The sequence below is a fragment of the Bubalus kerabau genome, chromosome 14 (assembly GCF_029407905.1).
Source record: "Bubalus kerabau isolate K-KA32 ecotype Philippines breed swamp buffalo chromosome 14, PCC_UOA_SB_1v2, whole genome shotgun sequence".
In the NCBI taxonomy this organism is placed as follows: Eukaryota; Metazoa; Chordata; class Mammalia; order Artiodactyla; family Bovidae; genus Bubalus; species Bubalus kerabau.
Window position 1 is genome coordinate 17,685,530 of NC_073637.1, and position 27,951 is coordinate 17,713,480.

Consider the following 27,951-nt stretch of genomic DNA (forward strand, 5'->3'; position numbering starts at 1 on the left):
CGCGTGGCTGACTCATCCCTCTGGAAGATAAGACTGACAGACGCAAACCCTTGCCGAACCCGCCCGCCCGCTCTCGCTGCTCCGGGTCGGCTGGGAGGCGCCCGCCCGCGCCGCCAGCCCGCCCGCCAGCCAGTCTTCTCCCGGAGCGCTCTCCCGGCCCGGCCGCCTCAGAGAAAGTTTTCGTCGTCGGGAGGGACCGGAGGTGCCGCGGGCCTTCGGGGAAGGGAAGGAGGACGCAAGAGGAGGCTTCAGCCGCGCGGGCCCGGGGAGTGCATGGTGCCCGGCGCCTCGGCCGCCTATCAGGAGGACGTCGGGGCGGGGTCGGGCTGAGGCCAGCTCCTTCTTTCCCGAGGCCTCGTCAGAAATCGCCCTCCCGGACTGCCGCGGGGTCCCCGCTCCTCAGCCCGCCATGTCCCGGCTGCTGCCGCTGCTGAGGAGCCGGACCGCGCGCAGCCTGAGGCCGGGCCCGGCCGCCGCCGCCGCGCCCCGTCCGCCCTCCTGGTGCTGCTGCGGGCGGGGGCTGCTGGCGCTCGCGGCGCCAGGCGGCCCCCGGGCGCTGGGCACCCACCCCAAGAAGGAGCCCATAGAGGCGCTGAACACGGCGCAGGGCGCGCGCGACTTCATCTACAGCCTGCACTCCAGCGAGAGGAGCTGCCTGCTCAAGGAGCTGCATCGCTTCGAGTCCATCGCCATCGCCCAAGGTAAGGGGGACCCGAGGGGTCGATCCGGGGGGCCCGGCGCCCTCCTTTCCCCCGCTCGCCCCTCGGCCTGGGCCCCTGGCCGCCGCTCCCCTCGCCTTCCTGGCCTCGCGCCTGGGACGTCGGAGGAGGGGGAACTTTCCGCCTCCTGAGTGTCCCCGGGGCAGGTAGGACAGCCGCGGATTGTGCCAGGCAGCCGGGGCCAACGCTTGGCTGGTTCCTCCCCAGCCTCCGAATCGGAGCTTCAGCCCCTGTTACCAACCGACGAGAACTCTGATTTTGTTTCGATTTGCCGTGTTCACTTTCCCCCGACCCCCACACCCCCTAGTCGTCCTGTCCCCTAGCTCGTGCTGCCTCTGGGAACGTGCAGCCGTGCAGGTGGCTAAGCCGACAGGCAGGAGGAAACTTTGTTGAATGATTATCAAAAGAAGATGTGTGGGTCCGAAAGAAGGGATGTTGCTTCTTAAGGCAGAGATACTCTCAGCTGCCTGTTTGTACACGCCTCCAGTTGGATTCATTTGAACAGCCGAAGGAAACATTTTCCTGGGAAATGGAAAGAGTGGAGTAGACCAACAATAGCACATACAGACTGGCAAGTCAGCCCATCATAGGTTTGGTGCTACCCAAGTTAAACTCTTTCTGTTGTTTCCTCAGAGGATGAAAGAATGCAGTAGATAGGAAGGTTTTTTTTTTTTCTGGAAATCTGTGACTACAATAAAAAGCAGACTTCTGCTCAAAAATAATCTGGAATGGTGAAAACCAAGCTATTTTTAGGCTAACATGTTAAAAGAGGATATTTTTAAAACTAGTGCAGAATGCTGGTAGGTCAGAATTTGAGTCCAAGTGAAAAAGCTAAGAAGTCAGAAAACCAGAAGAGGTGAAAGGAACCAGTGATCAATCATTCCTTCTTAAAATACCTTTGCCATTTAAATACCCTGATACAAACAACATACATTGCTGCTGTTTTATATTACATTCTCGTGTGTTTGAAAGTTGTGTTTTTTTCCTCTAAGTTTACGCCTCTTCTCCTTCAGGGTTGGTAGGTAAATAAACATTTCATAGATTCCTTAGGTTAGGAGCCCATTTATTTGGAAAAAGACGTTTGGTTTGCCAGAGGCACTTGAAAGTGCTTCTTTGATCTGTGGATAGGAATGGAGGAAAGAATTATGTACCTCATAAGCATGATTTTTCTATACTACTTTTTCAGAAACTTTTTATTAGTTATTTCTTTAGCAGTAAAGAAAACTTTTAACTTCTTTCTTTTCCTCAGTTCAGGGAATTGTGGAACAATTTATGGTATTGGATCATTCCAGACATTGTCTACTCACAGTGCTTCTATAGGAAAAATGTAACATCCCAATCAATTTCGGTTATTCAATATGTAATCATGATATTATATGAAGTCATAATCAGATATTAGCATGTTTGTAAGCTATATGTGCACTCAGTGTGTGGTTTTAAAATAATCATTTCCAAAAATGTGACCATTGGAAAAAACTATAAAGACATCCATGCCAGAGCATTAGTTTTGGGAATCTTTCTCCATGGATAAGACTGTTTGAACTCACATTTGGCCTTTTCTAAGTAATTTCTTAGAAATTCTGCATTAACATTGTTTCAAGATAGGAGGGCCGTCTTAATATGATTTTATAACAGTTCATGAAAAGCATGTTCTGTGATACACATGGATAAATTTTACCTTGTACCTTATTGTTTTAGCACATGCCAATAGTATTGTGGTAGGAATGCTACATTTTCCAGTGAAGGTAATGCTTTAAAATTTAACATGGTTTTAAATACTGGAAAGGACCTATAAATTTCAGTCAATGGAGATCAGTTAGTGCCAAACTTAATAATATATAAGTTATATGAGAGAGAAGTTGGTAATTTAAATTGTGTTTGTTCAAGATAAACAAGCAAGGATATAGGAAACAATGTAGTAGTCAAATGCTTATTTGACTTATAAGCTAAACAATTGTAAAGTTTAAGTCAACTAATTTTACCAATGTTGATGACTAAATTAGTGCCTTTTGACTCATGTGACATTTATTGATGATGATGCTTTAATTTTTAGTATAGAATTAATTCTAATACAGTTTTCGATACCAATCAGTGCATATAGTTTTGAGGGAGATAACTGGGATCATAACTAGTAAATTACCCTAGTCATTAACCACTTAAGGTAAAGAGATTTCTTATGTCAAGAATGCATACAACTCAATCTATTGCTGAAATAAATTTTTTCCCCAGACAAATGAAAAATTGTCATATTTTTCTTTTATTGTTGCTTTTTGAGTGTTTTTAAATACTCAGCCTGTGTATTAAATGTGTGTGTACTAAGTGCACTTTCTAATGAAATAAATCATTAAAAGAGCGGTTTCTTATAATAGGAAATCTTACATGTTTTTGGAAAGCGTGTGCTTGCATGATCTAATGTAGTGTTTTGGATTTGGTGTGGAAACATTACAAGAAAACATCTATGCTTTGAAATGGAAGTGGGTCTACTGCTGAAATTTGTCACATTGGCCCTTATCTTTCTTATGTGTTTATCAGTAGGCATTTGATATAGTCTGTGGCAAGATAAAGCCTTAGAATCAATTTGTAATAGATAAAGCAAACTTTGTGGGATGTCTTGTTATGGTTAAGTAAGATATTGTGATTTTTAAATTACAAACTGATTTCCTGCCAAGTTTTTTTTAAAGTAGATGTTATGTTCTCAACTTATCTGTTCAACCTGTTGTCTTTCTTCCAGAAAGAGTCCATATTCTCCTGACAGTACATTGTTGTGCTGATATTACTATTGCCTTTTAATTCTAGCTGAGCTTTTTAAACCAAATTTGTTTTCAAATTTCTGCAATTACTATTTCTATTTGTAATTATTATTTTTTTTTGGGGGGGGGAGTCAAGTCATTTATTTGTCTTTTATATGAAAACAAAATTGAGGGAGGGCGAACAAGAGGGGAACTAGCTGGCTGCTCAGATTTTTCTGTAGTCGGAATGGGGCAGCCGGCCTTGAGACAGGAATTGGGTCCCCACAGCAACATGGCAATGGCGACTGGACCTAAAGCCGGTTACTGAAGCACCGTTATTTTAAAAAACATTTAAAATATCAATTTAGTTTTTCAAGAATGAGCAGGATTCATTGTTTTAGTTATACATTCAGTTCAGTTCAGTTCAGTCGCTCAGTCGTGTCCAACTCTTTGCGACCCCATGAATCGCAGCACGCCAGGCCTCCCTGTCCTTTACCAACTCCCGGAGTTCACTCAAACTCATGTCCATCAAGTCAGTGATGCCATCCAGCCATCTCATCTTCTGTCATCCTCTTCTCCTCCTGTCCCCAATCCCTCCTAGCATCAGAGTCTTTTCCAGTGAGTCAGCTCTTTGCATGAGGTGGCCAAAGTACTGGAGTTTCAGCTTTAGCATCATTTCTTCCAAAGAACACCCAGGGCTGATCTCCTTTAGAGTGGACTGGTTGGATCTCCTTGCAGTCCAAGGGACTCTGAAGAGTCTTCTCCAACACCACAGTTCAGAAGCATCAATTCTTCAGCACTCAGCTTTCTTCACAGTCCAACTCTCACATCCATACATGACCACTGGAAAAACCATAGCCTTGACTAGACGGACCTTTGTTGGCAAAGTAATGTCTCTGCTTTTCAATATGCTCTCTAGGTTGGTCATAACTTTCCTTCCAAGGAGTAAGTGTCTTTTAATTTCATGGCTGCAATCACCATCTGCAGTGATTTTGGAGCCCCCCAAAATAAAGTCTGACACTGCTTCCACTGTTTCCCCATCTATTTGCCATGAAGTGATGGGACCAGATGCCTTAGAATACATAAAAACAAATATGACTTTTCCTGGAGTTCAAATCCACTAGGGATCTTGGACTCTTTAAAAAGAGTATTCCCATTTTTGTCAACCCTTTGTATAGGATTATATAAGTAGCAAAGCTGTTAAGCTGTTAGCCTCTGGGATGAATTGGCGATAATCTTGGCTTTTGCTCAGAGACAGTAGGAAAGAGGGCAAGAAAACATTTCATACTCCAGTTTAACATTTGCGAATAAAGATATTTCAGTGCCTTAGTGAAACAGTAAAAGAAAATAAAAGAATAACCGGACCTCCAAGAGGAGAACAGATGAGGATATGAAATGTGGATTGAATCAGGAGGAGTGAGTCATCTCTAATAAGCTGGGAACTTCTATATCTTGGCCCTGGATAAGTAAATGAAGCTTTGTTACTATCAGTTATTTTTCCAATATGGGAAGAGCCTCATTATGGCAGTATATTCCAACAGCCTTAATTATTAATAGTTTTAAGAGTTAATGAACATATTGGAGTAGCCCTATAACTAGGGATTCTGCCTAGAAAACAGATAACATAAATAGGATTTTTTTCCTTTCCATTATAAAATGGATATATTCTATTAACAATCTTTAATCATCATTTAACATGTAACTTGAGCTCTAGAGTTATTTGTGACATAAAACAGTGACCATTATGTTATATCTCATGGTTTTATGGATCAGGAATATAGGCAGGGCTCAGCTGAGTGATTTGTCTCTTTCATGCAGTATCTGTGGGGGTCACGTAGTAAACAGCTGGCAGATGAGCTAGTTACAGGATCCAAGATGGCTACACTCACTTGTCTGGCACTTTGTTGGACATGACTGGGAGTTTGGGCTCAAATGGAACTACTGACTAGTGTAGATGGATTTGATTTCACCAGCATGACAGTCTGAAAATGAATCAGGACTCCCAGACAAAATGTTCCAAGAGAGCTGAGTAGAAGTGGTAAGACTTTGTATCAGTTTCCTATTGCTGCTGTAACAAATTACCACAAATATAGTGGCTTAAAACATCACAAGTTCATTCAGTTAGAGTTCCTGAAGTCTGAAGGCCAAAATTAGACTTAAGTGGCTAAAATAAAAGTGTTACCAAGGTTCTGTCCATCTCCAGGTCCTAGTGGAGAACCTGGTGCTCGTTTCTTCCAGGTTTTGGCATGTGCTCGTTCCTGCTCACATTAATCTCTGCTTCAGTTGTCACATCATTGACCTTTTTACCATTCTCTTACAAGGACCCTTGGGATTACATTTAGAGCTGACCTGGATTATTCAGGATAATCTTTCTCTCTCAAAATCCTTAATTTAGTCACATCTGCAAACTCTCCTGTGAAGACAGGTTGAAGGATTAGAATGTGGACATATGGTGGGGGGTAATATTATTCAGCCTACCACAGATTTATGACCTAGCCTTGCTGCTGCTGCTGCTGCTGCTGCTGCTGCTGCTAAGTCGCTTCAGTCGTGTCCGACTCTGTGCGGCCCCATAGATGGCAGCCCACCAGGCTCCCCCGTCCCTGGGATTCTCCAGGCAAGAACACTGGAGTGGGTTGCCATTTCCTTCTCCAATGCATGAAAGTGAAAAGTGAAAGTGAAGTTGCTCAGTTGTGTCCAACTCTTAGTGACCCCATGGACTGCAGCCTACCAGGCCCCTCCATCCATGGGATTTTTCAGGCAAGAGTACCGGAATGGGGTGCCATTGCCGTCTCTGAAAAATGTCTCTAGATATTGCCAACTGTCCCTGGAGGAGACATTGAATGGGAGGAAGGGGAGGAATTTAGCAAAATAAAACCAGTCTGATCAATGGCCATTGCTTCATATGAAATGCTGTATTTCATATAAATATATGAATAGAAAAGACAATTACTTTCTTCGCTCTTTGTCCCTGTCTCTCCCCTTTGCCTATCATCCATTGATACTTGCTATTTTCAGTATATTCTCTTTGTTCTAGCTCATTTCCTTCATTTTACATTTATTTTTCTCTGGATAAGGACAGAAGAGTAATTCCTCACCTCTCTATCATAGACTCTTTGGGGCTTCCCAGGTGGATCAGTGGTAAAGAATCTGCCTGCAGGGCAGGAGACTCAAGAGATATGGGTTTGATCCCTAGGTTGGGAAGATCCCCTGGAATAGGGAATGGCAACCCACTCCAGTATGCTTGCCTGGAAATTCCATAGACAGAGGAGCCTGGTGGGCTACAGTACATGGAGTTGCAAAGAGTCAGGCACGACTGAATGACTGAGCACATGTTCACTATCAGACTCTTCACCTCATTATCATAAATGAACTTTGCAGTAACTGTTTTCCTTGATTGCAATGTCCTTTCACTTCTAAGTTCTTTACTAAATTCTAAAAGTTAGACACTTAGAAAATAGGACTTCCAGATAAGTCAAACACTGCTATAGTTGAATTCACCAGTAATTTGGTGGTGGTCCTCTCAGTAGTGACTATTTGCTTACTTTTTATAGTAATTGTGACAAGCAAATTTTTATAAACAAATTTGTAGATAGGAAAATCGAAATAATATAAAGTCTGCAGTGTTATAGGGTCATCCAAAGGGTCAGGCAGAACTAACGATAATGGATGACCTTGAAAGTTAGGGATGATCTGTTATTGAACCACTATTAACGATGACTGTTTTAGTTTTTCTAAAAATAGTGATGAGTTTGTATGACTCTACTCTTTTCTGGGTTTCTTTGGCATGTGAGAGTATAAAGCTAACTAGAACAAATAGGGGCTGAATTCCTGAGTGCAGAGTTTATTAGCATTTTGCTAGTCAGCTGAATTAATGAGTAAAACTCTAGCCTTGTCCTTGACTCATAGGTTTATGTCTGCTCTAAGTTAATGAAAATAACCACATAAAAGCAAGTAGTTACTTGTTAAAATATAGTAATGTGGTTACCTGAAACCATCTGGTAAATGAGAGACTCTTCTACACAAAGGACTTTGCAGGCAGCAAAATGTCATTTCTCTTAACCTCTGAAATGTTTACTTTGACTATTTTTGATGGCAACATATCTGAACATACTGCATTTTTCTTTGCCTTAGTAAAGTATATTGAGCACAGTTTTGCTTCTCCCAGATGTCAGAGTTTTTGTTTACTGTATTTTAATACAGTGATTTTCTCTGGGGCTACTTACTTCTATTTGTAGATGTACTAGTCATCACACTCAGTGCCTCCAGAACACTGTGCTGTTTCAGTTGGCACGCTTTTCAGACTGTGTCTCAGTGCTGGTGAAAGGTGTTGGATTTATTGTGCTGCTCCCCATCCTATCTCCAGTGCCCTCAGACTGGCCACTCTATTCTCATTCATCCCTTGTGGTTGTGGTAAACTTTTCTGCTGTGTAAGGAGGGCTGCTTCTTGGCATCTGTTACGGTTTCTAATGTCTGCTTTTTGTCACTCTTCCATGGTGTTTTCTTATTATTTTTCTTTCATTTTCTCTCTCTCTCTTCACCCTTAGGTTTTTCAGTAGAGTTTAATCTTTTTTTTTTTTTTTAATTGATTTTTTGCTTGAAGGATAAATGCTTCACCAACCTGAATCAGCCACAGGTATACCATTATGTTCCCTCGCTCTTGAATCTCCCTCCCCATCACACCCCTCTAGCTCGGTTTGAGTTCCCTTAGTCATACAGCAAATTACCATTGGCTATTTACTTTACACATGGTAATGTAAGTTTCCATGTTATTCTCTCCATCCATCCTGCCTTCTCCTTCCCCACCCCCGCCCCTTGTATCCACAGTTTGTTCTCTATGTCTGTGTTTCCATTTCTGCCCTGCAAATAATTTCATCAGTAGCATCTTTCTAAATTCCATATATATATGTTAATATACATTATTTGTTTTTCTCCTTCTAACTTACCTCACTCTATAGAAATCTTGATAGATGTTTCAGTGACACAGACCACTACTCTCTCCTGTCTTTCCAGCTAGCCCATTGTGCCTATCACATTGTTACTGATCTTTGACTCTTCAGATCTCACACTGAAGATCTCGTATTTGTGCTAACATTACGATTATGGCCAAAGGATTGTTGTAAATATCTAAAAGGTACTTAGTTGAAGTTAGAATGGTGTTCTTTACTTGGCTTAATTTAGATTTTCTGCCTTCTAAGTCTTAGTACAGATTATTTAGGGCATTAGGTTATTAAAACATTTGTGATTTTAAAAATAGCATGGTATTTTTGTAATATAGCTTCTGAATTTCTATTGTATAGTGGTTATTATATTTTATAGTAGACATCCCACTGCTCCCCTATTGCTGCTGCTGACACTATTTTCATTACATTACTTAGCAGTTACTGAATATTTGCTATAGACATACTGAGCTAATTAAGTGAGTTTTCATGTAATTATTCTGTTTACTTCTCTTGGAGAGAGAATGAATCATCTCCATTCTCTGGATTAAGATGCTGAGGCTAAGAGGAGCTTGCCCAAGATCCTTAAACCTGTGTGGCAGAGTAGAGTAAGTAGAGTAAGTTTTTAGCTTAGCTTTGTTTGACTCTAAAATCCCTGTTTTCATTATTGCACCTTTTTAAATATTCACAGGGCTTTCCTGGTGGGTAAAGAATCCTCCTGCAATGCAAGAGACCCGGTTTTGATCCCTTGGTTGGGAAGATCCCCTGGAGAAGGAAATGGCAACCCACTCCAGTATTTTTGCCTGGGAAATCCCACGGACAGAGGAACCTGGCAGGCAACAGTCCATGGTGTCACAAAGGAGTTGGACATGACTTAAGGACTAAAAAACAATGACAACAGATATTCATATCTGGGATTTTTAACATGCTGGAAAAAAGGTAACAACTCAAATTCTCGATAAAAGTCACCTATGCTGGTAACATAACTTAGTCTACCTTTTATATGTTTGCATAATAAACACATTCAATACGAAAGCAAATATGGCATTGTTAGTTTTAAAATAAGGGAAATCAAAGCAAAGTCAATGTGCAAAAAGTTTGTAAATTGTGGGAGAATTTTGAAAAAGTCAAAAAACTAGTACCTTGGACTTCCAACTGTCATAATAAATCTCTTAACTTTCTAACTTTTACTGTAATTTTCCTTTAGATTTTTGAATGAGCTTTTAAAAAACGTACCTAGCGTACTGTTCAAAGAAAACCTTCCTAAACTTTGAAAATTTATTTATGTAACAAATATTTGTTAATCTCCTACCATATCATAAACATGGTACTGGATATTGCGGGTGCATCAGAGAATTAATTCAGGAAAATATTCTCATGAAACTTACATTTTTGAGAGCAGAAAGATATGAGAAATAAAGTAAATAATGAAATAATTATAGTGTGTGCTATTAGAAGTATAAACAGAAGGACCTTTACTTAAAGGTGATCTAGCAAGGCTTTTGTTTAGGTAATATTTAAGATTGAGATGATAAATATAAATAATAAAGGATTGAGAAGAAGCCATTCATCAGACATAAAGGAAGAGCATTCTCAGAAGGAAAAGCAAGTATCAAGGAAGGGACTTGGTGTGTTATAGAAATTGAAAGAAGGCAAATATGAGTGGAACTTAATGAACAAAGGGTATGGGATGAGATGTTGGTAGGCAGAAGCCAGATTAGTCAGGACCTTTCTGGATAAACCATATGAAGGCCATTTAAACAGGAATGTAGTAATGGTATTTAAAGAGCCCTCTGGCTGCTAGGGTAGCAGAGTCAGACACAACTGAGTGAGCACACTGGAGAGTGCAATGCATAAGCTGGGAGACCATTTAGGAAGCTGTTACAGTGGTCTAGGCTAGCAATGTTGGTGGCTGAGACTAGGAGGCCATGGAAATGAAGAGGAAGAGATAGGTTCCAAATAGACTTTTGAGAGTGATCTGATGGGAAGGAAATTAAGGGAAAGGAAATAGTAAGTGATGACTTAGGTTTCTGACTATAGTGACTCAGTAAAACGTATTATTTACTGCAAGGGAGAAGACTGGGGAAAGAATAGATTTGAAGTTTTATATACCTCTGTGAATATAAATGGAGATGTCAAGGGAGTAGGGGGGGGTGTGTGTGTGTGTGTATTTATATACTTAAATCTAGAGCTCATTGAAGTTTAGGCCGAAGATGTAAGTGTAGGTGTCAACAGTTGTATATAGATGGAGAAGATCCAGGATAGAACTCTGAAAAACAGTGATGTTTATTGGAAGGGAAGACGAAGATCAAGAGACATACATACACCTGTGGCCAATTCATGTTGATATATGGCAGAAGCCAACACAATATTATAAAGCAGTTATCCTCTAATTAAAAATAAAGAAATTAAAAGGAATGAAAACTAGAAAGAGACTGAGAAATGTCTACAAAGTTAGGAAAAATAACAAGAATAGTGTATTCCAGAAGCTAAGTGAAGAAGAGAGCATTTCAAGAAAGAGGGGATGATCTGATGCTTTAGATAGTTCAAATAAGAGGAAGACTGGGGAGAGGGGTGGGTGCTGGGGGTATAGAAGGTTTATTGGATATAATAACTTGAAAGAGAGCGATGTATTTGTCGGTTTTGTAAGAATTATGTGGGGAGAAGCTGGATTTTAGTTGACTGCGGAGGCAGTACCAATAAAGAATTCAACTCTTTAAAGGGAACTTTGGATGTGGAGGGCAGGGGGTGTTGGGCAGTATCCTGAGTAATACTGAGGTTATCTCTTTCCCCATCAGTCAGGAGTCTGAAAGTAATTTAAACATATGGTACCAGTTTACTCATTTTTTACAGAGTCCTGTGTAGAATTCTAGTTTATCAGAGAAAAATGTTATACCATGGGTAAGCAAATTACACCTCTTTTTAACAGTATGGTGTAGAAAATATGCAGACCATTTAGCAAGTAATGTCTTTTCATTTCCTTTGGTAGGAAGCTTAGAGAAATCAGGAAGATGATTTGAAACTCCACTTTCAAATTAAATTACCCAATGACTAGGGGGAACATTTCTTTTCTTGGAATGTGGGACTTTGAGTGCTAAAACTGAATTAGTCTGAGGCAAAACCTACCCTAAGGGTGACAGTATTTTTGCCCTTTTCATAGATGAAGGCTTTGACTCATAGGAGAGATTGAAAAAAGGATTCAGATAGTTTCCTGTCCCTTCTGCAGCTTTCCTTTCCTCCAGATCTGAACCACTGGACACTTTCTTAGGGCTCCCTCTGTTATCATTTGTGTCTGGTGAGATTTCTAGTGAAAGAACCTGCAGGTAGGTGCAGACTCCCACAGAGTATTCGCACCCAAATCCTTCACACTGACTCACTGATCATCAGCCTGCCTTCACCTGTTCCCTTACTATTCTAGCCGTCCTCTTCTTATGGTGTCCGGTTGCATCTGTCTCAGATAAACATGTGCTGACATCTCCTCTGTCTTTGCAGGGGCCTCTTCTCTTTTGATTTAGGCCCAGCTATTTGCTTTGTGACTTGAGTTCCCTTAAAGCTTAAAAATAAATCATAAATTTGAATTTAGTTAGACGTTATTTCTCTGTAAGGGTGGGAGCAATGCTGTTTGTAGCTCTCTGTATTCCACAGTGAAAACTAGAACCTGCTTCACGAAGTTTAATGTACATATAAAATCACCTGGGAATCTTATTAAAATACAAATGTTGTTTCAGTAGGTATGGGTTTGAACCTGAGTTTGGTGTTTCTGACAATTCTGTGTTTCTATGTTTCCCAGTGGTTCAGTGCTACAGGTCCAGGGGGAGCAATATTTTGAGTAACAATATAGCAAGTGTTTTGTTTTTAAGGTGAGAGAGTTGAGGTCATGTAGATAAACTCAGGCATGCTTGCATTTTGAAAGGAAACAGGCAAACAGGTGCGAGAGCAATAATGTAAGATGTGGCATATTTTGTGAGCTTGCAAAATTTTATGTTTGTGTGTGAGAAAGATCTTATGGTTTCAAAAACATTATTATAACATTTTTAATACTCAAAAGGGTTTGTTAAGGACATTACAGAAAGTGTTCATTGTTAACACTGATTTTATAGTTATGCAGCGATCACTGAGTGATAAATACTGTATAAGAGATTTATTCCTTGTTGCTCATCTCTTTTTCTTTTGCATTATTACCTTGAATATGCTGTTCATTGGTTAGTCTCATTTCTTTGGTAAACCATGCCCTCTGTAATACATTTTTCTTCTGCTTTTCGTCAGCCTGTTCTTTCTATATTTTCCCCACTCAATTTTATATTGCTTTTTTCTTTTCTTTTTCAATTTTATATTACTTTTATTAAAACTTAGAAACAACCTCAAGTTTCTAGAAAAGTTTCACATATAGTACAGTATAAGCTTTTTTTTTTTTTTTTAAATTCTTTCCCCCGAATCATTTGGGATAAATTGCTGACATGATACCCTGTCATCCCAGGCACAGGGTAGGTTCCTTGGGAAGCAGTCTCTGAGACAAAGCTTAACATGCAAGGAGTTTATTGGGAGTGCTGTCTAAAATCCTCACCAGGAAGATCCTTCAATACTTTAATATCATGAGCTATTTCATGATATTAAAAATATGAAAGATAAAATGTAAGCTGTTTCAGACTTAGAAAAGAGTATGACAATTCCCCAAGGCATAGGAAAGGTACTTGTTCCATACTGTAAGTTACATGATGAGACAGAGTGCTAGCACTATTGAAGCAACTTTTGATCATTTAACTTTTTTTTTTACAAAGAATAAAGCACTTTTTTTTTTTTAAGATCCTTGTTAGTTATTCGGAGAAGGCAATGGCACCCCACTCCAGTACTCTTGCTTGGAAAATCCCATGGACGAAGGAGCCTGTTAGGCTGCAATCCATGGGGTCGCTAAGAGTCGGACCCAACTGAGCAACTTCACTTTCACTTTTCACTTTCCTGCATTGGAGAAGGAAATGGCAACCCACTCCAGTGTTCTTGCCTGGAGAATCCCAGGGACGGGGGAGCCTAGTGGGCTGCCGTCTATGGGGTTGCACAGAGTTGGACACGACTGAAGTGACTTAGCATAGCATAAGCATTGTTAGTTATTCATGAAGAAAGAGACAAAACCAAATTGAAGTACTGCTACAACATAAATAGTCTATAATCCTCACCAGAGCCTTGAGTGAGGCAACGTTCTTCAGCTGAGGCAGTCCCCTCACAAGACTGTCACTGAGGAGTATCTCTTGGAAAGACTTCAGGCATCTAGGGATTGACTGCATCACAGTACCCACTACAGCTGGCTTATATTTCCTACAAACAAGAACATTGTCCTGTATAAGCCACAATATAACATGGATAGATTCCTTCCCTCTTATACTCTGATGTCATTCCAGTTTTTACCAGTTGCCCCATTGATATTCCCGTACATCAGAAAGATCCAGTCCAGAACCATGCATTGCACTTAGATTTCCCTTTATTTGAAACAGTTTCTCAGTCTTTCCCTTGGCTTTGATTACATTGATACTTTTGAGGATTATAGTCTAGTTATGTTGTAGCAGTACTTCAATTTGGTTTGGTCTCTTTCCTCATGAATACCTTCCAGTGAAGCATCTTAGGCAAGAATATCACAGAAGTAATTTTATGTTCTTTTTTCCATCCTGTCAGTTGCTCATGATTTTTATTTATTCCTGATGATATTAACCACTTCTTGGTTAACCATGTCTTTTGAACACTGGACTAAGTAGTATCAGTCTGATTTATCCACTGTAGAGTTTCTATTTCCCTTTTGTGATTAGTATTTTGTGGGGAGGTACTTTGAGTCTATGAAATACCCCATTCCTCATCAACTATTTAAGTTATGAATTCATATCAATATATGTTCATAAATTCTTATTGTTTAATAGGTTACAGTTCATTACTTTCATTTTTGACCTTCCAACTGTCCCATGCTTCACATTAAAAAAAAAAAAAAGATAATCAAAAGAGAATTGACTAAAAAAAGGGTGAAAATGCCACAAAGAAATTAGAAGTGGTAATGCTGATGTGATATTTTAATCAAATGTAAATGAGGTTATAGAAGAAATAGCTGACATTGGGAATATTCATACTGCTGTTGAACTCCTGCCATTTGAGAGACTCCAGATACTTAGCCAGAAGAGCTAAGAGAAGGCAAACTTACTTACATAAATGAGGAAAGTGAGGAGGTTGTGGTGGAAGGATGAAGACTTAGGGAGGAAGTGATTTTGGTAAAATTTTCACATTCAAGGAACTCTCTGAGCTATTTCATAATATTGAAAATATGAAAGGTAAAATGTAAGCAATTCCAGACTTAAAAAGGAATGTGGCAGTTCACCAAGGCATAGGAAAGTTGCTTGTTTCATATTGTAAGTTATACGATGAGAAAGAGTGCTAGCACTATTGAAGCAACTTTTGATAATTTAATTATTTTACAAAGAATAAAGCACTTTTTTATAAGGTCTTTGTTGGTTATCCATTTTATATATAGCAGTGTGTACCTGTCAATTCCAAACCCTAACTATCCCTAGTCACCACCCTTCCTTGCTGGTTCCCGTAAGTTCTTTCTCTAAATCTGTGAGTACAAAGAATAAAACACTGTACTATAATTCTTAGTGTGTCTAATATTTTCAGTTACAAATATTTTAGTCAATAGTTTTACTGTTTAAAAACTTTCTCTTTATATTTATAACTACTAGTAAGAGAATTTTTTAATGTTTTGAAAAGAAACTTAAAAATCACAGAACAATGGTGATTTTTCCCATCCGTTACTAAGATTGCTTTCCCACTTACATTGTCATTTTTATGTCCCCACAATATTGTACGAAGTGAGGACTGCCCATATACTAGCATGTTTCACTTCAAAATTTCATGTACGTTTAAAGTTTTATACATATTTATGTTATTGCTTGAATACATTGATTTAAAAATATTTTTAGCATGCAGGTATCCCAGACCTGAGATTGCCATTGTGAAGCGAGCAAAGGAGGTATCATCAGCAGAGACCCCTGATAGTTTTGGTACAGTACAGTGTTGCAGTATTGATTGTTTGTCAGATGTTTATTGCAAGTGGAAGAGCATCTATTGGACAGGACTTCTTGCTTGTTTGAAATAGAATGCTTTGATTATAGTGATAGTCTTTTTTTGTTTGTTTACATAAGTGTTTCAGTGTTCCATTGTCTTTGGAACATCTATTTTTATTATCTAACCCTAGACCTGTGGACATAATTGACTAATAATTGCATGTTTAATTGACTGAAAGATTGCATTTATGATCTTAACAAAAGACAGAATCACTAATATTTAAATAACATATTTTAAATGTTGTTGAAATAACCACAGCAAAGTGAGACATCAGAAGCAACAAAGATTATGAATTTCTTTAGGATGAATGAGTAAGACAGAGGGACCACACACAGAGAAACCTTCAGAATATTCTAAAAGAAACTATGTTTCAGTAACTGAACTTCAGTAAAATATATTTTAAGAGTATATTCTTGAATAGTTTGAAAGTGTTATGTATGTTCACTGTAAGGCCATTCATGAACTTTTTTATAGATTAAATCTCCATACAGTTTGATATCTGACTTACATTGTATGCTGTGGTGGTGGTGGAGGAGGAGGAGGAGGAATTGTGTTGAGTGTATGTGTGCGTGGGATGGAGGGAGAAATAAAAATAAATATCTCTGTCCATATTTTATTTTTTGATTACTATTTACTATAGATAAATTGCCTCAGAAGTATAACACAATGTATGGAAAGGAATAAGAACTGTTTTACACACCAATTGAAAGTTTGTAAGAAAAAGTTTCTTAGACTGTATATATAGTGTCAAGAGCAAAAGATAAACTGAAAGATCCTGATTTCTCAATGGGGAGGCATGTAGTGTGTATGTACAAGCATGCACACTTGTGTATATTTTAACGTATCAGTGCAGTGCAAAAATCCTCCAATTTGCTCTACTTTGCCAGTTCTAATGTTATTTTAAAATTAAAAATTTTATCTCAATGTGTATTGAGAAATTAAACATTTAATGAAAATGTCTTTTGGAGAAGAAACTTCAATTTTGGATTATTCTGAAGGTTGTTTTTAAATAACCCTCATTTTTAAGACAATGTAGGGAAAAGGAATGATACTTATTCTATGCTGCTGCTGCTGCTGCTAAGTTGCTTCAGTCATGTCCGACTCTGTGCAACCCCATGGACTGCAGCCTACCAGGCTCCTCATCCATTGGATTTTCCAGGCAAGAGTACTGGAGTGGGGTGCCATCGCCTTCTCCGATTTATTCTATAGATAATGGCAAATGATATCACTAGGAGGAAACATGCTGCTGAACAATAACTAATAGGCTTTAACCTGTCAGTGATTACCTTTTGAGACTCAGTCTTTAATTATGTCCCTACTCACCGTAGTGTGCTTCTTCATAAATGTTTATGTGGTACACCTCTATTTTTTTAATCCTACTAGTTATACAATAAGGAAGCAATATAGAGTCAGAATATTAGAGCTAGAAGGGATGCAGAGACCTAAAATCTTCATTTTATGTAACATGAAACAGAGATATAGAGGGTTTAGTGTTTATGATGTAGTCAAGGTTTGGTAACTGGTTTTATATGTATATATGTGTATATCAGAGCAGGGATTAGTGTCAAGGCCTTTGAGTTTATTATTATTATTGATTTGTTTATTTGGCTGCACTGGGACTTACTTGCTTTGTGCAGGCTCTTAGTTGTAGTTTGTGGGATCTTAGCTACCCGATCAGGGATTGAACCTGGGTCCCCCGAATTGGGAGCATGGAGTTCCAACCACTGAGCCCCCAGGGATGTCCCGGCCTTTGGGTTTTTAGTTCAGTGCTCTTTTCATGGTAATAAATTACTTTAGGGTTAGCAGGGGAGATTAGTGCTAGACTAGAGGGTATCCGATTTTGATGTTCTTGCAGGAGAAGATGCATGCACATCCTTCTACTTCGCCATCTTGACTTCTGTGCTATGGCATGGCATCTAGTCACATCACATCATGGCAAGTAGAAGGGAAAAAAATGAGCACAGTGGCAGATTTTATTTTCTTGGGTTCCAGAATCACTGCGGACTGTGACTGCAGCCACAAAGTTAAATGATGCTTGCTCCTTGGAAGAAAGGCTATGACAAACCTAGACAGTGTTTTAAAAAGCAGACATCACTTTGCCAACAAAAGGTCCATATAGCCAAAGCTGTGATTTTTCCAGTAGTCATGTACAGATGTGAGAGTTGGACCATAAACGGGGCTGAGTGCTGAAGAATTGATGCTTTTGAACTGTGGTCCTAGAAAAGACTCTTGAGAGTCCCTTGGACAGCAAGGACATCAAACCAGTCAATCCTAAAGGAGATCAACCCTGAATATACATTGGCAAAACTGATGCTGAAGCTCCAGTACTTTGAACACCTGTTGCAAAGAGCCGACTCATTGGAAAAGACCCTGATGCTGGGAAAGATTGAGGCAGGAACAGAAGGGGGCCACAGAATGAGATGGTTGAATGGCATCACCAACTCAATGGACATGTGTATGAGCAAACTCCAGGAGATAGTGAATGACAGGGAAGCCTGGCGTGCTGCAGACCATGGGATCACAAAGAGTCAGACACAACTAACTGAACAACAGCAGCAACATGGAGTATCCAGTTCTGAAACCAGCAGAAACCATGTAATTTTCCCACTCAGAAAATGTTTTATTTGGTAACTATAATAGATGAGTTGATTTCTTCCCCTCTCAACTTTGATGGATATTTTTAATGATTTATATGAAAAAGAATGATTTCTTAGAAGAGAAAAGAAGCAATTGGAAAAGGTATTAGTATTTTAGATAATTGCGGTTTTACTTCAGTTTCGAATATTAATGCCTGACCAATGCTTTGACAGTTTTATATATTCATTGTACAATGAATATATATATATACACACACACACACACACACACACACACACATACATACATATATAATGCTGTGTTTTCCTATTAAGAATTTACTCACTGAAGAGAAGAAAAGAGGAAGAGAATCTGGGTTCTAGACACAGTTGTGTGTCCTTGAGTAAGCACTTATTAATAATGTCTCTGGACCTAAGTGGCTAAATCTTCAAAATGGAGAAATAAGTCAGTACACTACTATGTGGGCATAGTACGCATACGGGCTGGATAATTCTTCATTAGGAATGACTTTCTTGCATGTAGGATATGTAGAATCCCTAATACCAGTAGCATTTCTCAGTCATTGGTGGTGGTTTAGTCGCTAACTTATGTCCAACTCTTTGTGACCCCATGGACGTTAACCCACCAAGCTTCTCTGTCCATGGGAGTTCTCAAGCAAGATTACTGGAGTGGGCTGCCTTTTCCTCTCTAGGGGATCTTCCCGACTCAGGGATCAAACCTGTGTCTCCTGCATTGCAGGCAGATTCTTTACCATCTGACCCATCCTCTCAGTCATTATCATATCCAAAAGCAACCCCGCATTTCCCAGCATCTTCTAAGTGAGGCACCATATTAACCACTGGCAGACTGTTTCTAAGGATCCTTTTAGCTCTAACATTCTGCGAAACAATTCTTATTTTGGGAATGATTAAAAGGGGAAAAACGTAATACACTGACTGAAAAACTCTTCTCCCTCCTAATATTAAGCAGTTTTATTTTTTAAATGAATGTTTTCTAGTAATTTATGTCACCATATCCACACACATGTCAACCACTTATGATGTTCCAAGATGATTTTTTTTAATTCACTTTAAGCTTTCCATCTATAATATAATGTACCCATGTTATATATACTTAGTTATATAATTTTAAAATTTAGAGTTGTGTAGTACTATCTCTATACCTAAAACATAAAAGTAAGATCTGCTTTTTTAAAAAACTTGTACTGTTAGTTTACTATCTTAGCCTTTTTTAAAAAGGAAAATCATTATATATAGGAATTGTTTTCTTTGTCTGTTTTCCTTTGGCATGAAAGAAGAAAAGGAATATAGTGTCTGAGTTAAGCAGTGTATATAATTGTTCTAAATACACAACTTAGACATGTAAAAGCAACCACAGAGCAATAGTATGTTTGATTATCCTAAAAAAAAAACAACACCCCATGAAATGACAGATACAAGAGACATAAATTACTGTACATCTAGTATTTACTGTTTTTTAGATTTATTTTTATTTATTTGGCTGTGCCAGGTCTTAGTTGCAGTGGGCGGGGTCTAGTTCCCTGCAGGGAGTGAACCCTGGTCCCCTGCCTTGGGAGCAAGGAGTCTTAGCCATTGGACCACCAGAGAAGTCCCAGTATTTACTATTTCTGGCATGCTGCGATTCATGGGGTTGCAAAGAGTTGGACACGACTGAGCGACTGAACTGAACTGAACTGAAGCCAACATTAATGAAGTTAACAAAGGTGATGATCGGTTAGGCACCATCACCTTCCCGGGGCTTCCCTGGTGGCTCAGAGGGTAAAGAATCTGCCTGCAATGTGGGAGAACTGGGTTCGATCCCTGGATTGGGAAGATCCCTTGGAGGACGGCATGGTGCCCCCACTCCAGTATTCTTGCCTGGAGAATCCCCATGGACAGAGGAGCCTGGTGGGCTACAGTCCATGGGGTCGAAAAGAGTCAGACAGGACTGAATAAGCATGCACGTATCACCTTCCTCGTCATTAGTACTGGCCAACTCCTGTCATCTGTCGTACCACTGGACTGCCTCAGACCAGGAATTTGTTAGCCTCCCTTAAGTAAACTGCACTGAAGCCCCAGGTTGCATGCTGTGTGCCCCTGAAGTTTAGTGAGTGACAATATTACATGATCTAAGTAAACATTTCTTTGCATGTTGCAGTAAACTTTTAAATGCTAAATAACAAAATCACACTGAAATACTTTTTTTTGGTCTTAGCTAAGGAATGTGTTTAAAAAACTAAACATCGTTTTATAATTAATAGCCATTATTTTAAAAGACAAGACCTGTTAATTGAAATTTACAAAATTAAAAAGTTAAGTTTTTTTTAGTTTCTAAAGTGTTTCAATGTTCAGAATGTCAGGTTTTGTAAGTATATTGCTCAACCATATTAATTAATTTATTTAAAAAAATATTGTGTTGTAGCTTTATAAACCCTTTTGGATGCATGTTTGATTTTTTGGCACCTGGTATGATTTGCTTTGCTTAAATTATTTTGAACAGCATGATTTGGATTTTAAGTTTGTCTTCTTTAATGAATTATATATTTATTGTAAATTTAACCTTACCTGTTGGAACTTTTGGTTCTGTTCAAAGTCTAAGCAGTTTATGTTTATATGTACATCTGTTCTTTTTCAGATTCTTTTCCCTCCTAGATTATTACAAAATATTGAGTTTTAATTAAATAATGTAATATGTCACACTGTAGTCAAGGGGTGTAGTTTTGTTTTCTAGTGAAAGTGAAAGTCGCTCGGTCATATCTGATTCTTTGTTATCCCATGGACTGTAGCCTGCCAGGTCCTCTGTCCGTGGAATTCTCCAGACCATAATACTGCAGTGGGTAGCCTTTCCCTTCTCCAGGGGGTCTTCCCAACCCAGGGATCAAACCCAGGTCTCCTGCACTGCAGGCAGATTCTTTCCCATCTGAGCCATCAGGGAAGCCCACCACTTTGTAAACACATTGTTTTATAGTGGAGACTAAAGAAACTATATTTATAAGTGTTCCACTTACTTTCTTCTACCAAAGTATTTTGATTTTCAGTTTAATATATATTTCTTACTAGAATGACTTACAATCCTAAAAGATATTATAGAATCGTTTGTTGATATTGGACTGAAGCTTTTTAAAACTTATTTTTATGGGAAAATACAATTAAGGAAGACCTGGACACAGCATGACTTAGTGACTGATCAACAACAACATAATCAGGAGGGCTATGCAGGTTAATTAAATTTCATAATAAACTCCTTGAACCTGTCCTATTTATTCGTTGTATTGGAATCTTTTGTCAGTTAAAGTAACTTGGCAATTGACTGGGGCTTGAAAATTTCTTTCAAGGATTTTGTTTTAATGACATTTTACCTACGTTCTGAGAGTGTAAGAATATTTTTAGTAAAAGTGTAACATTAAAAAAATTAAAATGTAAGATGGGAGTAATTTGGCCTACTTTTTCTGAGAGAAATTTTGTAAAATTTTAAAAATCCTTAAATTTATGCCTTTTTTGGACTCAGTAATGCCACTTAAGAATAATCTACATTAAAGAACTTTCAAGGAAACATAAGAAGATTTAGGTACAGGTTTATGTAAGTGTTATTTTTAAAGCAAAAAATAAGGAAGAATAAATATCTAGTTAAGGGGATTAAACTATTGTGTATCATATAATGAAATAAAATACTATCAATGCAATTAATGCCTTAAGGAGTTAAAAGGGGAAGTGTTCACCTTATAATGCTTTGTGAAAATGACAGAATACAATTTTATGTGCACTTCTGTATAGAAAAAGGGCTTCCCATGTGGCACTACTGGTGAAGAACATGCCTGCCAATGCAGGAGATGTAAGAGACCATGGGTTTGATACCTAATCGGGAAGATCCTCTGGTGGAGGAAATGGCAACCCATTCCAGTATTCTTGCCTGGAGAATTCTGTGTACAGAGGAGCCTGGTGGGCTACAGTTCATAGGGTCACAAAGAGTCGAACATGACTGAGTGACTAATACACATACAATTATGAATTAAGAATGGCTACTTAATGAAGAAATACAGTGGAGAGACCCATGCCACTCCATTGTCCAGCAACCATGTCCCAGCAACTCCATTCACCTAGATCTAGAGTTTCCTTCTTGTGTGGCCTTCAGTGAGGCTCCTTTCAAAAATTTTCTCTCTTTTTAAAAAAATCTCTACAATTGTTCCTCATCTGTTTTTGTTACCTTGCTCTGTTCTCATTTCTTCCTTTGTCTTTCTCTTTCTAATCTGATTCCCCCCCCACTTCCTTTTAAGTGAATATAGTATGAAGTAATTATTTATACTTATATAGCAAAATATAAAAAGCTGCTGGATTAAATACATTTTTAATCTTGAGATAGGAGAAAAAACCCTTAATTTATGTTTCCTTCTGACTGTCTTTTGACTTTTAAATGGCAGTGACCCTCAGTTTTATATTTCCTAAATAGGTAATAGTTGACCATTAAATGATGATTCTGATATAATATTCCAATTCATCAAGGAAATACTTCTTTAAAAAATTCAGTATTACTTAGATAGTAACAGTATTTTGTAAGCTACAACAGGTCTTTGCTTGCCTTTTTTAATTAGAAGACTAACTGGAATTCCTCATTTTTTGTACCTTCTAAAATATCAGAATTTCATTTCGTAAAAGTGAAATTGCATGTTTTAAATTGTTTTCTCTATTCTTCCTGGGTTACTGAAGCAAAACAAAATGTTGAAAGTGTTGAAATTTTTTATATTTAAACATGCAAAGTGTTATAGTTTTCAGGATTTATAATTAATATCTAGGGAGCTTTTAATTAAGAAAAGATTTGTTTATACATTAAAATACTTGAATATATTTATGTTCTCAAGGATAAATTAGAAGGAGAGAAAGTCCTACTTAAAATAATTTTCATTTGGTTTGATGCAGTATAAATTAGCAATTTGTAAGAACTATCATGTCTTATTTCCTTTCCCGCTAGTAAAGACTTAAATGTGAAATCAAAATGAAAAAAAATTTATGTGTAAATATTATCTCATAGACACATACAAATAATTGTCCTAACGTATATATTTCTTTGTGTGTGTGTGTGTGTGTGTCTTGTTTGGATTTTCATTATTAGTAGATCAATTCAGTCATTTTTAGCTAAAGTTTATTTGCCTTTCTGCCTGTGTACATAAGACTTTTAAGAACAAATTTCAAAAGCGCCTAACTTCTTTTACTCCTGTTTGTTAATTTTAATTAAGCTTTTTATTTTGACATAATTGCAGATGCACATGCAATTGCAAGAAATAATACAGACTACCCACTTTCCCCAAAGGTGACATCTTGTAAAAACTATCATACGGTGTCACATGCAAGATATTGACATTGACAGAGTCAACATACAGAAGAGTTACAACTCCACAGGGATCCCTCTTGTTACTTTTTTTTTCTTTTTTAAATTAATTTATTTTAATTGGAGGCTAATTACTTTACAATATTTTAGTGGTTTTTGCCATACATTGACATGAATCAGCCATGGGTGTACATGTGTCCTCCATCCTGAACCCCACTCCCACCTCCCTCCCCATCCCATCCCTCAGGGTCATCCCAGTTTACTGGCCCTGAGCACCCTGTCTCATGCATCGAACCTGGACTGGCGATCTATTTCACATATGATAATATACATGTTTCAATGCTATTCTCTCAAATCATCCTACCCTTGCCTTCTCCCACAGAGTCCAAAAGTCTGTTCTTTACATCTGTGTCTCTTTTGCTGTCTCGCATATAGGGTCATCGTTACCATCCTTCTGAATTCCATATATACGCGTTAATATGCTAACCTATATATTTCTAAACGTGAAACCCTATTAAGTGCAGCTTCTTCAAACAATGAAAAATATCTGAGAAAAAGAAAAAAATAAGGAAATCTGGATGTTAGTTATTTTTGCCAGTATTGTAAATAAACACACTTTGGAAAAGTAGATTCCATTCCGTTATCATCCCATTAAGTTATTTTTCCACTAAGTTATCATTCTGTTAAGAATTTTTCTGTCTATGTTCATGAGGGATATTGGTCTGTAGCTTTCTCTTTTTTTGGTAATTTTTTGGTTTGATTTTATTTTTAGTACTCTTCTGACCTTATAAAATGAGTTGGGAACTATTTCTTCATTTTTTATTTTTCTGAAGGAACTTGTAAATTTGTCTAGGGTTGGCATTTGCTTTTCTTTAAGTGTTTAATAAAACTCATTAGTGAAACCATCTGGGTCTGGAGGGTTTTTTATTTTTTAGTGTGAACGTTATGGAAAGGTGCTTGTTAACAAATTTGATTTTGCTACTAGATAGAGCTATTCAGATTTTTTGTTTCAGCTTATATCTTTTGGTAAGTTATATTTTTCAAGGAATTTGTTCATTTCATCTAAGTTGACTAGGTTGACATAAAGTTATATGTAATAGTCTCATTTTAATATCTGTAGGATCTGTAGTGATGTCCCCTGTTTTATTCTTGATATTAGTAATTTGTGTTCTCTTTCTAGGTTGGTGTACCTAAGGATTTTTTCATTTTGTTAATCTTTTCAAAGAATCAGCTTTTGGTTTTGTCTATTTCCGTATTGTTTGCTTTTTATTTCATTGATTTCAGCTGTTTTTGTTGTTATAGCCTTCTTTCTACTACTTACTTTTCATTACCTTGCTCTCTTTTTTTCGTAGCTTTTTCAGATAGAACCATACGTTATTTATTTTAGGCCTTTCTTCTTAATATTAGTTAAAACTTACTTAATATTAAATATTAAAACTACTTAATATTACTTAAAACTCCTCTAAGCTTTCATTGAGCTGTCCTGACAAATTTCAGTATACTGTATTTTCATTGTGATTCATTTGAAAAGTATTTTCTAATTTCCTCTTTGATTTCTTCTTTGGTCCATGTATTTAGAAGATGTTACTTAATTTCCACTTTCTTCCCTAGATTTCTTATTACTATGAGTTGTATTTTGGTCAGAGAACATATTCTTTACAATTGTAATCATTAACTTATTAACACTTGTTTTTTGGATCAGCATGGATCAGCATATGGTCTATTTTGATAAATGTACCGTCTGCACTTGAAAAGAATATGCATTCTGTAGTTGTTGAGTATGGATGTTTAAATATTAGTTGAATGGAGATGATTGGTAGTGTTGTTCAGATAATCTATTTCTTAGTGCTAATTTCCAGTAGTGTTCTATCAGTTGCTGAGAGAGAAGCTTTTGTTTCTTCAAGTATGATTGTAGAAATGTTTCTTTTCCCTTTAATTCTGTCAGATTGTGCATCATGCATTTTGAAGCTCTGTTACTAGGAATAAACAAATTGTTATGCCTTTTGATGAGTTGACTCTTAGCATTTTGAAATGTCCCTGGTTCTGGTAATACTCTTTGTCTTTAAGTCCACTTTATCTGCTTTTAACATCGCCTTTCCAGCTTTTGCCAACAAAGGTCCATATAGGCAAAGCTGTGGTTTTTCCAGTAGTCATGTGCTGATGTGAGAGTTGGACCATAAAGGAGGCTGAGCACCAAAGAATTGATGCTTTAGAAAAGTGGTGCTGGAGAAGACTCTTGAGAGTCCCTTGGACTGCAAGGGAAGCAAACCAGTCAATGCTAAAGGAAATTAATCCTGAATATTCATTTGAAGGACTGATGCTGAAGTTCCAGTACTTTGGCCACCTGAGAAGAGCTGAGTCACTGGAAAAGACCCTGATGCTGGGAAAGATAGAAGGCAGGAGGAGAAGGGGTGACAGAGGATGAGATGGTTGGAAGGCATCAGTGACTCGATTGACATGAGTTTGAGGAAACTCCGGGAGATAGTAAAGGACAGGGAAACCTGGTGTGCTGCAGTCCATGGGGTGCAAAGAGTTGGACACGACTTAGCAACTGAACAACAACTCCAGCCTTAGGGGCTTCCCAGGTGGTAAAGAATCCACCTGCTAGTGCAGGAGACACAAGAGATGCAGGTTTGATCCCTGGGTCAGGAAGATCCCCTGAAGGAGGATATGGGAACCACTCCAGTATTCTCGCCTGGGAAATCCCATAGACAGAGGAGCCTGGCGAGCCACAGTCCATGGGGTCACAAGAGTCAGACGTGACTGAGCGACTAAGCACAGCACTGCAGCAGCTCCAGTCTTAGAAGCTTATTGTTTGTATAATATGTCTTATGCCATTTATTTACTTTTAATCTATTAAAGTGTAATTCTTGCAGATATCATATAGTTGGGTCTTGCCTTTTTATCCGTTTTAACAACCTCTGCCTTTTAATTGGAGAAGGCAATGGCAACCCACTCCAGTGTTCTTGCCTGGAGAATCCCAGGGATGGGGTAGCCTGGTGGGCTGCCGTCTCTGGGGTCGCACAGAGTCAGACACGACTGAAGCGACTTAGCAGCAGCAGCAGCCTTTTAATTGGATTGTTTAGTCCTTTAACATCGAAAGTAGTTATTGATATAGTTGTAAGTAGGTTTACTATTTTACTGTTTGGTTTCTGCTTGTGCCTCTTCTTTTCTTCTGTTCTCATTTCCTGTGTTCTTTTGACTTAATATTTTTTGCAGTCCCCTTCACATTATTTATTTAGCTTTTTAACTGTATCCTTAATGCATCTTGTCTGTATGTATGATTGCTCTGCTAAGTCACTTCAGTCGTGTCTGACTCTGTGCGACCCCATAGACGGCAGCCCACTAGGCTCCTCCGTCCCTGGGATTCTCCAGGCAAGAACACTGGAGTGGGTTGCCATTTCCTTCTCCAATGCATGAAAGTGAAAAGTGAAAGTGAAGTCGCTCAGTCGTGCCCGACTCTTAGTGACCCCATGGACTGGAGCCCACCAGGCTCCTCTGTCTATGGGATTTTCCAGGCAAGAGTACTGGAGTGGGGTGCCATTGCCTTCTCTAGGAATTACAAATAGGCATCCTTGAACTCTACAGACTGCTTAGAGCTAATTCTACTTAGAACCTTGTACCACATCACATACATTGTGGAAACATTGCAACCACATTTCCAAATTGGTCCATTTGTGACCTCCTTCATCCTTTATGCTTTGATGTCAAATGTATTATATCTATATACATTATAAACTCCACATGGCAGTGTTGCAATTTTTGGACAATCAGGTTTATTTAATTTACTAGGGAGAAAGAAGTCTTTGGTATTTACTCAGCATTTACCATTCCTGATGCTCTTCATTCTTTTTATTTTCTTTCTATTTTACCTTAAGCTGGGATTTTTGTGGTTTTCCCTGCACAGGCGTGTTTCACACAGAAGCCATATGTTTGAACTGAATGTATATCAGAATATAAGGCCCCTCCTTTCTGACTCTGCTCTTTTCTCTCACTTTGCAGTGGCTTTGGTTACCTTGCACCTTGCCCACTGCTTCTTTAGGCCAGAAAGACTGCAGGTTTGTTTTTTTTTTAAAGAGCTGGATTAGGCCAAAAGCTTCATAAAGTGGGTAACTCACTTAGTTCCATTCTTCCTTGTAATTGTTGATTCCTTTCCACAATCAACCTGCTTTTTGGTCATTTTCCAGGGCTCTCAAATGTTTATTTATAGTTATAGTTGTTCTGTATAGAATTGGTCTGATAGAAGATAATTCAGCCTATACTGGAAGTAGAACCAGGACTTTTTTAAGCTAAAAATGGTTGGAAAATATTGTGTGGTAATGTACAATCTTTGGAGAAGGAAGTGGCAACCCACTCCAGTGTTCTTGCCTGGAGAATCCCAGGGATGGAGGAGCCTGGCAGGCTCATGGGGTCACAAGAGTTGGATACGACTTTGTGACTAGATCAATGTACAATCTTAATAGTCTTCTTATTTTAAAATATTTAGAAAAAGAGAGAAATTATGATGCATGTAATGCACACGCACACTGAAACAGAAAGAACTAGTTT

General features: G+C 38.4%; 1 protein-coding gene across 9 annotated transcripts in view; it reads left to right on the forward strand.

The window, feature by feature from the left end:
• Window positions 1-27,951, forward strand: part of TMEM65 (transmembrane protein 65) — a 45,787-nt gene continuing 17,836 nt past the window's right edge. Inside the window, exons 1-2 of one of the 9 annotated variants that reach the window (XM_055545882.1) lie at window positions 1-701; window positions 15,339-15,419. In XM_055545882.1, coding sequence (XP_055401857.1) covers window positions 410-701; window positions 15,339-15,419 — 373 coding nt within the window. In that variant the 5' untranslated portion in view covers window positions 1-409. The remainder of the gene's footprint in view (window positions 702-15,338; window positions 15,420-27,951) is intronic. The other 8 variants (XR_008702099.1, XR_008702098.1, XR_008702100.1 and 5 more) reach the window with 8 other exon arrangements.